At 43.6% G+C, this 13,282-nt stretch overlaps 7 protein-coding genes across 7 annotated transcripts; 5 read left to right on the top strand and 2 right to left on the bottom strand.

The window, feature by feature from the left end:
• Positions 1-277: 277 nt before the first annotated feature.
• Positions 278-2,764, bottom strand: O0I10_010458 (uncharacterized protein; the record flags this gene model as incomplete). The annotated part of the gene is made up of 11 exons (XM_058490438.1): positions 278-337; positions 392-524; positions 601-648; positions 712-791; positions 849-1,530; positions 1,590-1,718; positions 1,786-2,050; positions 2,116-2,254; positions 2,313-2,391; positions 2,507-2,626; positions 2,736-2,764. 11 exons carry the CDS (start codon positions 2,762-2,764, stop codon positions 278-280), a joined length of 1,764 nt encoding a protein of 587 aa, XP_058338805.1.
• Positions 2,765-3,951: 1,187 nt separating this feature from the next.
• On the top strand, positions 3,952-5,559 carry O0I10_010457 (uncharacterized protein; the record flags this gene model as incomplete). Its single annotated transcript, XM_058490437.1, has 13 exons — positions 3,952-3,988; positions 4,039-4,100; positions 4,180-4,236; positions 4,314-4,377; positions 4,485-4,501; positions 4,577-4,616; positions 4,676-4,696; positions 4,756-4,832; positions 4,895-5,041; positions 5,093-5,149; positions 5,206-5,278; positions 5,338-5,499; positions 5,552-5,559. 13 exons carry the CDS (start codon positions 3,952-3,954, stop codon positions 5,557-5,559), a joined length of 822 nt encoding a protein of 273 aa, XP_058338804.1.
• Positions 5,560-5,982: 423 nt separating this feature from the next.
• Positions 5,983-6,851, top strand: O0I10_010456 (uncharacterized protein; the record flags this gene model as incomplete). Its single annotated transcript, XM_058490436.1, has 5 exons — positions 5,983-6,144; positions 6,206-6,241; positions 6,319-6,502; positions 6,553-6,660; positions 6,727-6,851. 5 exons carry the CDS (start codon positions 5,983-5,985, stop codon positions 6,849-6,851), a joined length of 615 nt encoding a protein of 204 aa, XP_058338803.1.
• An 85-nt stretch (positions 6,852-6,936) lies between these two features.
• O0I10_010455 (cytidylate kinase) lies at positions 6,937-7,790 on the bottom strand (the record flags this gene model as incomplete). Its single annotated transcript, XM_058490435.1, has 3 exons — positions 6,937-7,542; positions 7,606-7,676; positions 7,739-7,790. The coding sequence occupies 3 exons, from the start codon at positions 7,788-7,790 to the stop codon at positions 6,937-6,939; spliced, it is 729 nt and encodes a 242-aa protein (XP_058338802.1).
• A 929-nt stretch (positions 7,791-8,719) lies between these two features.
• Positions 8,720-10,255, top strand: O0I10_010454 (uncharacterized protein; the record flags this gene model as incomplete). Its single annotated transcript, XM_058490434.1, has 1 exon — positions 8,720-10,255. One exon carries the CDS (start codon positions 8,720-8,722, stop codon positions 10,253-10,255), a length of 1,536 nt encoding a protein of 511 aa, XP_058338801.1.
• Positions 10,256-11,264: 1,009 nt separating this feature from the next.
• On the top strand, positions 11,265-12,043 carry O0I10_010453 (uncharacterized protein; the record flags this gene model as incomplete). Its single annotated transcript, XM_058490433.1, has 3 exons — positions 11,265-11,422; positions 11,483-11,550; positions 11,622-12,043. 3 exons carry the CDS (start codon positions 11,265-11,267, stop codon positions 12,041-12,043), a joined length of 648 nt encoding a protein of 215 aa, XP_058338800.1.
• A 570-nt stretch (positions 12,044-12,613) lies between these two features.
• O0I10_010452 (uncharacterized protein) lies at positions 12,614-13,239 on the top strand (the record flags this gene model as incomplete). The annotated part of the gene is made up of 4 exons (XM_058490432.1): positions 12,614-12,686; positions 12,749-12,832; positions 12,900-13,066; positions 13,129-13,239. 4 exons carry the CDS (start codon positions 12,614-12,616, stop codon positions 13,237-13,239), a joined length of 435 nt encoding a protein of 144 aa, XP_058338799.1.
• Between the last annotated feature and the right edge of the window lie 43 nt (positions 13,240-13,282).

Below are 13,282 nucleotides of genomic sequence, written 5' to 3'. Positions count from 1 at the left end.
GACTTTACGCGAGATGTATGAATGAATTGCCATCAATAAATAACCTGTCAGCTGGGAAGTATAAAAACAAAGACCCAACATATCAAAGAGACGAACAGAGCTGATAGGTGTCCCACACACAAAGCCATATCATACATCACAAGACCTCCACACAAATAGATCAAACGTGTATTACTGCTGATCATCGGCAAACCCGTGGGATTTCTTCATTAGATTTGTAGATATCAATATAGATGAGCGGAGTTTCTTGTTTAATTGTAATTCGAGTAATGCTGCTTTACTTCCAGGGGCTGCTGGTTGCTTGTCCAAAAGGGTTACGGCTTGGCTGGCCAAAGGACTAGAAAACAATGATCATGAGTACATAAAGCTATTTAAAGGATAAAACACTTACATCGCTAAAGGAATTGGATTGGGCACCAGTGTCAGCGGTACCAACATTGACAAGACTAGGCACGCTTGATGTGCCATTGCCGTTGGGTGCACCCGTCAATTGAGGATTGAGCGAACTTGCAAATCCACTGCCACTATAATACATCATTCGATTTAGTACCTCGTCCCCGATAATGAAAAGAGAGAGCCTTCAATAATAAGAATACATACACTGGGACACGTAAGTTGCCCGTGTTACCAAATGTGTCCATACCATCCCTAAATAATCATATATAAGTATGATACCATGACAAGACCTTCATCCTTCATCCTCATACGTACTCTTTGTTTGCAAGGAGGGAATTGAGCTTGGCATAGCGGCTGTCAGCAGCGGGGCTGGAGGATCCCTGTGTGCCAGTATGCTATTTTCAATTAGATACGCACGGACCAATAGCTTGATTTTTCTCCGACAAACTTACTTGCATAGATGGCGATGGGAAAGTAAATGATCGAGACTGACCAGCAGCAGAGGAAGAATTGGTGGTGGTAGTAGTGGTGTTAGCAACTGACATCGAGGGAGAACGTGGAGCAAGTGAGGAGGAGGCAAGAGAAGGCGATGCGGTGAGTGATTGACCAAACATGCCAGTCGATTGAGGTTGTTGTTGTTGGTTGTTGAGAGGGCCAAAAGGATTATTCGAGGCTGCTGTGATTTGTGGTTGCTGGAAGCTAGCCATAGGGCTGCTTGATACAGTTGACATGGAGGGTTGTTGCTGTTGTTGAGGGAAACCAGTCATTTGAGATTGTTGAAAACCTGTCATTTGTGGTTGTTGAAATCCAGTCATTTGTGGTTGTTGGAATCCAGTCATCGTGCTCGTCTGGAAAGGTGCCATTCCTGTCATTTGTTGTGGCATACCCGTCATTTGTGCTTGAAGATTTTGTCCAAATCCAGGGAATTGTTGATAAGGATTGCTTTGTTGTTGTTGCTGGTATGGGTTGCTAGTCATTCCAGTGTTTTGGAAACCCAACTGCTGATTGTTGGCAGAGATGGGATCAGAGAATGTCATATTGGTCATGCCAGTATTCTGGGGCCATTGTTGTTGTTGTTGTTGATAAGGATTGAGTGATGAATCGAAAGATTGATTAGCAGGGAATGGGTTGAAGCTATAGAGAATTATATATTAATTATCACGCTTCATCCATCCTTCAATGATTCATTGTACCTGGAGCTTTGGTTGTTGCTGCCGAATAACTTTTCTTGGTTCTCACGTTCAAGCTTTTCTCGTTGCTTGCGTTCCTTATCCTGAGCTTCTTGTTCACTAAGGCGAATTGCTTTTTGAAGATCCTCATCCCTAAACAACGATGTGCGGTGAGTGAATGAGTATAATGTTAATCCTTTCAAACAATGAAACCGCTTACTCTTGACGTCCAAGTCGCTTTCTTTCTTCATCATCTGCCATACGTTTGCTCTCTTCAAGTGCTCTTTGAAGTTCACGATCCTCATTGTTTTGACCATAGGAAGGACGTCCTCCAGCCATATCAGGATTTCTGATACCCATTGCATCGTTCATGTAATCGTTGACACCTGCCATGCGTTCTCTCATTTGTTGTCTTTGGCGACGTTCATCCTTCAATCGAGCATCATCAAGCAAGAGGCTGGTGATATCTTTGGCTTTCTGTCGGACTATATATATACAATGCGATTAGATGGATAAGGTAATAATAATCACCCTCATTTGCTCATTGTACCATTAGCACCAACGTCTCGGCCATTGTCATCGACATGTTGGAATTCCTTCAATGTCTTGATAACATAGATGTTTTCCTTGGCGTAAAGAACGACATTCTCCGATCCCACGTGTATACAGTAGTCCAGCAAGAGTAGTGCCTAAATAAATGAGTTGAGTTGATGTTCGGGATGATGTTTCCATGGATTGTATATATACCTTGAAGACGTGTCGCCAGTTTTTACCCTTGTCATTCAGCCGTTTATCAATCATATCCATGATCTCAATAAAGTCGTGCCTATTTGAAGGGGGAATATCTCGTTACATAATGCAAAAGGGCGTGTCGCGGATATGGAGTGAAACAAGACGAGTCCTTGTCCTTCCAGATAGCCAACCAGAGAAGAGGAACTTACTGGTTATAAGTCAATTGGGCAATCTCGTTCATCAAGGTACCGCTGGGACCCCAGGGATCGTTCGATGTTGCTTCACGTACTTTTCGCTGCACATCAGAGAAGCCTTTGGCGTAGTTTTTGCTGTTCAAGATAAAAGTGAGTGAGCAGGCGTAGTTTCAATGGGGGGTGGTGGTGGTGGTGGTCCACATGCGAGAGAAGAAGGTAATCTGGTCAAGGTCGATAAACTCACATGCTTCTCACAACGCCTTTTCCGGTCATGGTATGTGTGTGCAGTTGTCACAATAGAATTGAAAGAAGGGGATTGGAAAGGGCCAAATGCTGAGCGAGATGGAGGGTTGTGTAAGTGCAAAAAAACTGGTCTATACAAAGAGAGAAAGTGTGTGTGTCCGACTTGATTGGATTTACGAGCGCTGATCCATTCGTTCTTTCGCGGAATATGGTAACCCTGCTTTCTAGTTAGAAAATAAGGGGATTGTGCTAGAAGAGGGGAGGAGGAGTAGAAGAAGGGATATAAAGATAGCTCCAATGTTATTATTCATTCTGCTTATACCATTCACCCTTTCCTTCTTTCATCGTACCCGGTAGCCCGGCACATGGCCGCTCTAAGCTATTGCTCATGTCTTTACTGAGGCACCACCCGCATATGGCTCATGCTCACGGCCACAGTACCTAAAATAGCAATCTCCTCTTCTGTCAACATGCCACGCATAGGTATGCATGTGTCACTCCTTGAGGAAAATCAATCTTCCACTTATTGTTGTTGCCATCATTGTCAATTGCTTTTATCTCATCCCTCCACCCTCTTCTCTCCAAACAGCTTACGTTCCACAATTTGATTAGCTGGTATACAAATAATACATTCATGTTGTCGTTCCTACTACACGCATGATGCGATAAAAAATCCGGTTTGTTGGGTCATTGATGCAATTACTACAACATCATGATCGACAATGAGCTTATACTAAATCAACAGCCATGTACCCATTATGAGCACATGAAAGGGGATTGACTCATTTTTCCTCTTTGTCATATCAACATAGCATGTGCTCCTTTCTATGTACTAAAGACAATGAACGACGTTCTATATATATCTCTGGTATACATCGGGTGACAAACATTGCTCACAAAGGGAAAGGTCATAAGGCAATGCATACAATGAAGCTTTTTATAATGAATTGACATCCGTAGTGGTAGTAGAGCTGTTCATTGTACTAGATAGCGGTTCCTTGTTATCCCTCATTCAATTAAGAAGATCACGTGATCATTTATTCTTTGTATATTTTCATTCTGGCACGGTGCATTGAGTGTATGCATGAATCACGGGATGGGATACATATATGATGAAAGGACTTGGATTGCTTTGTTTGTGAATGGGGTTACACACATAGCTTTAGATTGGGTTTTCGGATACCTTCTCCGCGTTTCTTTTCGACTTGAGCAACCCAATGGGCAAGGAAGAGGCCGAGAATCACAAGCAACTAGGTAAATTGCCACTGCAATGACGCAAGCATGTGTATAACACCATCGCCTAGGAAACAAGCTATTTGCCGAGCACCGGTACGAGGATGCCATCAAGGAATACTCGACTGCGATCGTGAGCAACCTGTCATTCGCAAAACGCTGACAACACTTTTGACGCTTATACGTATATCCCGCTTCTATCGTCATCCTAGATCAAGGACCCCAACGAGCGTATCTATTATACCAACCGAGCACTCTGTTATTCCAAGGTAAGATAGAGAGATAGGAGGACAGCCAAGATGGGATGACATTGTCAACTTGATTTTAATCAATGGTATGTTTCAAGTTAGAGCAATATGACAATGTGATTTCTGATACGCGGAAAGCCATCGATTTGGATAACACTACAGGCAAGTTGGGTGGCGATTTGGATAGTGTATCTAAGGGGTGGGGAGGACACGGCATAGCTTGCATTGGAAGAAGATGATGGCTTACATGCTTATCCATATGTCAATAGTGAAAGCATACTACCTGGTAGGATGATACCGATATCCGGAGATTGATGGATGACAAATCAGGGCCCATGACTAATACTTTGCTCTTCTCCAGCTGGGTCAAGCTTTGATTGAAAAGAAGCAACATACCGAAGGTGAGTATGGTGAAATGGGGGATTGTCGTAGACGCTGTATTGACACTTTTTATTTGTAGCCTTGAACAAGCTTAAAACAGGTATGCAGGTTGTAAAGATTTGTCGATCAATATAAAAGCTAACCCTCCTTTGATCATAGCCTATGAGCTTGCAATCCAACAGCGGGTCAAATACGTGAATGATATCCTACAAGCACTCTTGACTGCAAGGAAACGGGTATGTGTGGAGATATTACATGGTGATTATGATGCTTGCTAAGCCGAATTCGTGCTTTCCAGAAATGGGATGATCAGGAGGCCGATCGCCTTGTACGTGAATCATCATTGTTACAATATGTCAAGAACCTTGTGGAAGCTGAACGAAAGCGACAACTAGAGGAAGCAGGGGATGACGAAGAAAAGATTGATGAGATCAACTATTTGACAGTAAGGACCATACAACGAATATCATGCATTTGAACTTAAGATGTCCCCCAGGACGAGCAAGAAGCTAAGATCCAAAAAGTATTTGAACAATCCAAAGAAAACCTAATGGTAAGGATGCGCATTGTTTGGAAATGTACGTATATGACTCATGATTGTATTTAAAGCGACGTGAGATTCCCGATGCCTACTTGGATAAGATTTCGTTCAACATCATGCATGATCCCGTATTTACCCCAGGTAAGTCTTTATTGAAGAACAAGGAGGTAATGGGATGCTTATAGCGATATCTGTTGTAGATGGGTTCACGTATGAGCGTCAATCACTGCTGGATCATTTTGCACGAAATGGACATGTTGACCCTATTACTGGACGACCCTGCAAGGAAAGCGACTTGGTACCAAATAGATCTCTCAAGGAAGCTATTGAAGATTTCCTCAAAGAAAATGGATGGGCTGCAGGTAGGTTGGAGAAATAGAGAGTCAACATTGGTGATTGATGTTTGTCGAGTAGATTATTAGGTTCGCCATCTCCCCTTAATATCATGCATTATTCGCATAGGCTAATACAACCGCATATCACTAATGATCAATGTTTATGAATGGATGAAAAGGATCGGGGCATGGTAGTGTGGGTGATGGGTTAGGGTGTGTGTGTGTTATTTACAACATGATGAATGGAGCGGCGTTTCCAGGGCAACGAGTAACGTGTAGAATGTATGTAATATGGACCTTGTTACGAGGTATAGCTCACTTAGAGATGACCCACTTTTCAAATGTTTTCACCAATGTTAAATGTGTGCACCCATAAATGTGGCTCACAAGCTGTTTACCAATGCATTCGGATAATGGATGGTAGCCAATCCTGGTGTTGCCACGACTTTATTCTCCAGACTCAGCGCGTTCCTCTCTCTCTTTACATAACACACAGCTTGTTCTCCCAACATGGTCTCACTGCTCCCAACGCGGTTGTGGTTCACTGCTACCTTCGCCATCGTTTGCTTCATTAGCTCTGTAAGGGCTCTCAGTGTTGATATTCCTGCTCATGGTGTCCAATGCTTTTACGAAGACCTTACAGTGGGTGACAAGATGACGGTGACCTTCCAGGTAAGTCCATTCCAGATTGTACTATTATCGCGTTCAATGTCCTGACATGGGTCTATTCTAGGTTGGTGAGGGAGGTAACCTTGATATCGACTTTTGGGTAAGTCAAATGACGTGAGCCGATCGTGTACGTTTGGGGTCATCTCATACAGGAAGGGTGGGTGTTGTCCTTGATAGGTCTCGGATCCCCAAGATCATATTATGAAGAGTGCCTCGAGAGAATCATCAGGCGTCCACGTGATTGAAGCATCGATTGCTGGCAAACATACCTACTGCTTTGGAAACCAAATGTCATCCGTTACCGCCAAGTCTGTCAGCTTCAATGTGCATGATATGCAAAAGATCAAGTCTACAGCTACAGGTGAGTGGTCATATCATACGATTGGATTGGATAGCTAATGTCCTTATTAGAGAAAATCGATCCTCTTGAACGTGAGATCCGGGAATTGGCTGATAGTATCCATGGTATCAAGGCTGAGCAAGAATACATTGTTCTCCGTGAACGTCAACATCGCAACAGTAAGTGACTTAAAGGGGATGGTAATGATGATGATGATGATGATGATTTAATTCCTTGTTTCATAGCTGCTGAAAGCACTAATGCTCGTGTCAAGTGGTGGTCTTTGGGGCAGTTGGCATTGTTAGCCGCCGTTTGCTTCCTTCAAGTTGTCTATCTCAAGCGTTTCTTTGAAGTCAAACGTGTAGTATAAAATAAAATAACATTTTATGTGTGTACTTTTTTTATATAATCTATTTGGTGGTTCTAGTCTATTATCATTTGGAGGGAGTAGTAATCTACATGTGATTCAAACGTTTATGCACCATATTCTCAATATCAACCACTTGTTCATCAATTGTCTTATGACTGGTATCCAATTCCTCTGCATCATCCGCTTTCTTCAAAGGAGACACTTTGCGAGTACGATCAGCTTCATCACGCTCTGCCAGATCCTTTGCAATACTTTCAACCGTTTCACCCGACGCCAATGCATTTTTACCAGCCAATTCATCGTAGCGACGTTGTGCTCGTACTTTTGGATCCGCAATGATAAAGACCTTGAGTTCAGCATCGGGTAAAATGACGGTGCCGATATCTCTGCCATCCATCACAACACCATGAATTTGCTTGTCATTCCATGAAAACCCAGGCCATCCTTGATCCACATCACCTCTTGCAAGCGACCGTTGTTGCTCGGCAAGCGTCTCTCGTACATTCTTGTTGGATGCAATAGGGCTGATACTTTGTACAATTCTCGATTCCCGAATAGCATCGCTGACATCCTTGTCGTCAAGCTCCACCTTTCCAAGAGCAGGAAACCGAATCTTGGCCGACTTTGCCACTTGTTCTACCTCGGAAGCATGGTTGACATTCACCCCTTGATCAAGGCATTTGAGCGTGACCTAATAGTAACCGTTCGTTCAATCGACAATGAAGTACTGTGACATGGCATGGGGTAAGCTTACTGCACGATACATTGCACCAGAGTCGATATAACCGAAACCGAGCTTCTTTGCAAGTAGTTTGGCTGTTGTACCTAGGACCGATACGGCATTTGAGCGTTCATTGAGGCGAAAAGAAGGTGTCCATGGGGCTTACTTTTGCCGGATGCAGCAGGGCCATCGATGGCGATTCGGAATAGGCGCGACATGTTGGGTGAAGGACAAGGGTCTGCATTAGCGGTGGCAAGCAATTTTGCTCTATTTTAGGTAATCCTCAGCGTAGGGAAGGAGATGATGTTTTGACACGAGGATGATTGATGCGCATAATGTGTTATAGTAACAAGGATCATAATATGAAGTGCATCAACCTCCCCATCAGCAATATTAGATAAGATGTCTTGGGATCATTCACTTTCAAATTCTGCCTACATAAAGATACACCCTGAATCGACAAATATAGCGATATATGAGCTTTTTCAACGTGACATGCTGCTGACGACACGGAACACTGCGTACAAGGGGGGATAACGTTATTACAATAGCAGCAAAAATAGGAGATTTCCCACCTTCATTATCGAATCCTAGAGAATGAGACACACACCCACACAATCAGACAACGACGTCTTTTTACTTTTTATGGATGGGTCGTTGGTGTCAGGAGGAGCAGCTGAAATGAGCTTGTTATGTAGATCGACAAGCATTATTATCTTATCCAGCAACAACATCAACAATGGAATGCGCTATTTGTAGTGCTATGCAATATGCAGTTACCAAGATGAGGGGTTGGGAGATGATCAACATGTATACACCAAAACATAACAGCAGCAGCATATGAGCAAGCATACATAGCAAGCAGCACAATCATATTGATACTCTTACAGCGGAGTGCATGTGCCACCATATATACATGTACTCATACACAAATACACACACAGCACATAAAGGAGCAATCGAATTGGGCTGTTGCCAATGCGTTAAGGAGAGGCATCACACTCTTTCTTTACAACCCCCCTTCTTACCACCACCCCCTGGCAAAGAAAAAGATGAGTCCTTCCAGATCTACGTTTAGCCATCCCATACATTCTTTTTCGTGTACATACACCTTTTTTCTTTACTTTATTATAATCAACACCACCTAATGCCTTCCTCCCGAAAAAATCGTATCGACAATGATGGTGTACAGGAATCTCCAAATGAGAGTGGCTCTGCTATTACATGTTCAACCGATCCATACCAGCCTTCATCATACAACAACGATCATCGAAGATCAGCCGCCACGACTACTAGCAACCACGACGTGGCTGCTGATGAATCACCCGTACCCCTATCAACCGATACCAATACATCTTCATCCTCTTTGGGATTCCCTTCCTGGAGACGTAAAAGAAGACCCACTATCGCACCCAAATCATCACATTCGTCATCATTACCAGAGGGTAGTGGGGGTGATAGTAGCAGTAGTAGTCGATGGTCTGCATCATGGAGACAAACACGGAGACGTAGCAGCGCAGCCTTATCAGCTTTATTCTTGCATAAACGGCGGACATTTCCACCCGCTTCATCGCGTATCTTGAAAAAGGAAAAACAACGATTCATGCATCCTGCTTCATCTACAAAGTCAACACGTCACTTTCATGGCAACAGCAGCAAAAACAAAAAATCCTTACGAATGAAAAGGCGGCATAGTTTGGGTGCCATCTTGGGCACATTTACTTTATACCCTGCTGGCAGTCATAGTGGTGGTAGTAGCAGTCGTCTTCATCGATCCTCCTATTATCATGATAAATACTCCTCTGTGCGCTCATCGATGGTGTTGCATTTATCGGATGAGGACATGGCAGCTGCAGGACATGTGCCTGAGGTGTTGTACGACGAGGATGATGATGATGATCACGATCATTTAAGCTTGCATAGTGCATCTACCAGCTGCCAGTATTGCATGAACATCAGCAACCCCAGCAGTGAGTCATCAGGTGGTGGTGGTGGTTGTCCCCATCGTACAAGACACCATAATTCGCATCGTCAGCAACAGCGTTCTTCAGGTACATCGGATGGTGGCAATTGGCTTTATAGTTGGGTACAACATCATCCACGTCGAAAAAGTAAACAACGTATACAACAACAGCCATCACAAAAAACAACAGCCACTACGACGACCACTGAAAAGTTTATTCGACCACCCACTATATCAAGTGGATCCTCCTTATCCAACAAGCTCGATTCATTGATCCATCCTCCTTATCACGGGACGCTTAACACCACCACTACCACTACAGCTGCACCTCGTCGCTTCTCAGCCTTTTGGATTGATACGCATGGAAGATCCGGCAAACAACAAGTGCATGTTGACGACAAGGGTCATATATCTTTTGCACCAAAGAGTTGTTGTTGTGATGGCACCAACAGCAGCCATTGTGAACGTGCTACTTATACAATGCAATCTTCGATGTTTCTGTTTGGCTTTTTATTTTTCCCATTGTGGTGGATCGGCGCGTGGATCTATGTACGCCAACAACGGCGCCGTTTACCCACCGATCTGGAAACACAAAAACAATCCACATCTCTTATCAACGCCCGTATCGTTGGCCAGCTCAATTGCTGGATGAGTGTTCTCAGCCTTATTCTTACTTGTGTTCTTGTTGGCTTAGGCGTTTGGTGTCGTTACGCTTCTTAATACATACCCCCCTCCACACTTTGTATAGCATAGATTGTATATCAAGTATAGCTTCTTCCCCTTCTTGTAATATTGAATATCATAGTATGAGTCACGCATGTCGTTTCTTTGGTGAACATGTGAGGGATCAAAAGGTGTCAGCAGCCAAGAAAGTGCTGCATCGTTTGTTTCCATGCATGGCGTATCAGTGTAACAATAAGCTGGGGTTTGATGGTGGTGATGATGATGATGATGTTTTTCTTCTCCCCGCGCACTCTTATGCGGGAAAGGATCTTTTTTAATTTTGACGGGGATCATAAAAGATTATGTACATCTCCCCCATTGTGGCACGAAACCAAATACTTGGGCTTTGATCTGTGTCAGTGGATGAGACATAGGTTGCTCAGGATGGAAAATAGGGTTGCACAGCATGACCTCGTCGTCCAGTTCTTTTTATAAATCCAGCTGAAGATCGTCTCTTTAGAAAATGCCAAGCGATCCGATCTGTCGTCCCGTTTGTGTATTCTTCTGCAACCTCGAATCATATAACCAGGTAAAGCAATGGATGATAAAAGACATGCATAAACCCAATCATCCCCGGAAAGCAAAAAAGAAGAAGCTCCTATGGTGGGTCATCCGAACGAGTCAGTGCCAAAGACTATACCATAAAAAAGTAAGGTGTGCTGCCATCAAGAATGTCATGCACAGCAGCACACACCGAAACGGGTGGAAAAATCGTTTGTGCGTCGTAATGCATCAAAAGTTATCGGGTGCGGCTTCTTGGCAGTAGTGGCGGAGTGTATGCGAAGCTTTCATTGATGATGCTTTGAACAAAATAGTTGTGTGGTGCAGGGCCATTTCAGCACTCTATTTTTGGATTAGACCTTTTTTGCATTTCGTCATAATCCGGTGGCTGTCAGACGATTCTCTTGCATAAAAAGAGACTCCTTTGGGTTTCGATCTTTTTACACCCACTTCTTTTCTGTATTTTTTTCTCTTTCCCTTTTATCGCTGAATTCAATCCTATTTCATGTCATTGCTTCCATTTCTCGCCACATTCTTTGATTTTGCAGCCCTTGTATTGCAAATCTTCACGTTGCTAGGCAACACCTACAATCGACCTTTTTTGAAAGAGCTCTACTTTGCACGTCTCGAGATTAGCAGGCAATTTATTGATTTCGGTTTATGGTAATTGCTTTGGTTTCTCTCGACATGTTCAAATCATTGTTGACATTGGTTGCTCTTTAGGAATTATTGCACAGGACGAGATGGCGAGGTGACACAATGCAGCCAACCAGAGCCCGCTTTTGACTGGAGTAAGTTATTATCAAGACGATCCTTTATTGTAGTCATAGGATACTAATTCATCTATGCATTGGTTGTTTAGCAACGGCAGGTGGCAGTGATCTTGCACCTATTCGAGATGCTATAGGACTCGATAGTTATGATCGCGTCTTTCTCGCCAACTTTATTCTATATTGGATCGCATTAGGTCTCACACTGGCAGCCATGGTCGTCACTTGTATGTCTGGTTTTCGTCGAGGTAGCGACTTTTTGGCATCCTTCCTTACCTTTGTAGCGGCATTGGTGATGATTGTTGTATTTGTTATCCTGATGGTCGTTGGTCTTCGTGGAGTCAACAATGCCAAGGGTGCCGGTATCGATGCTACTGGTCATCTTGGTCCATCCATGTGGATGACATTGGGTGCCATGGTTGCTTTATTGCTTTCTTCTTTCTGGTATTGCGTTACATGCTGTTTTGCTCCTAATCGTCGTATCTGGAGCAATAAGGAAGCACCTGCCGCTTAAGTGATGAAGAAAAACAACAACAACAACAAGAGGCCTACCATATTTGATACGCTCCACACACACACACACACACACACCATCCTCAGTTCTATTGTTTATTTTGCAACCAATGTTCCCCCCCTTAAACCCCATCATCTGTTACCCATGTTCCTCCTTTGTATTGTATATTGTAATGCTTATAGTTGTAAACTTTGTCTCATGGATTAGAATGAAAAACCATCCGAAGAGCAAGTGATCTATTTTTTTCACATTTTGCATTGCATACAGGGTGTCACATGCCAGGGCGGATTTCTGAATCAGGAGGATCCGAAAACAACAATGTGACCGATACGATGGTCGAGATACTGAGAGATGTGGGGCTCCTGCGCCTCAAAGGGAGAGAGTGAGGGAGAGGGAGAGAGCGATATGGGCATGTGCCAAGGCCATAAAACATAAACAAAACAAGCAGCAGCAGCTGTTGTTGTTATGGATCACAACAATGCATGGGGACGTTATGAACCAACCATTTTCTTCTTCCTTTGTTTGACTTTATACACCTCCTTCTCCCCACCTCTCGTGTACTCAGGCTGAATGGCTGAAGAGACTCACTATGCACTTCAATTTGTCGATACCCTTTTTGAAGAATTGGCCGCGTCAAAGGAATGCAAGTGTCTTCCCATTAGCTTGGTTGCTTGGTTGCTATACTAATGTTCCCTTTGCCAACAGTGACGATCGAACACGCCCATCGACTCCATGAAGTATTCGAAACCAAGTTGCAGGAATCGTTTTATTTGATTGACAATAACGCAGGTAGGGTAACTAGCAATGGTAGCGAGTGACAACAACAAGTTGATATGTACGTGTATATCTCTATTAGTGGAGCGAGCTATATGTCAAGCAGGACGCGTTATATATCGAGTATCCGATGCATGTTTCCAGAAAGATGACCGACCGAATACTTGGTACACGTGTTTTCTCGATCCTCGCTATTGTTCTTGTGCTGAATTCCGAAACGCGACCCTCTGTGATCGGTCGACAGTGATGGTAACAAGGAAGAGGATGGGTGATTGAATCGAGCCACTAATATGGAACCAATTGAATGGTAGTGTCGCCATATCCTAGCCGTTGCATTGGTGGATGCCCTTGATTTGTTGAGTGGAGAGGAACCGATCGACGATGAAGAGTTTGCAGAGATCATGTATCGTTGGACATTGTAACACCCCGACCCCATATTTCCATGTGGTTTAAAGCCTTTTTCTC

The sequence above is a fragment of the Lichtheimia ornata genome (genome assembly GCF_029851405.1).
Source record: "Lichtheimia ornata isolate CBS 291.66 chromosome Unknown scaffold00070, whole genome shotgun sequence".
NCBI classification, from domain to species: domain Eukaryota; kingdom Fungi; phylum Mucoromycota; class Mucoromycetes; order Mucorales; family Lichtheimiaceae; genus Lichtheimia; species Lichtheimia ornata.
This window is presented reverse-complemented; position numbering and strand designations above follow the sequence as displayed.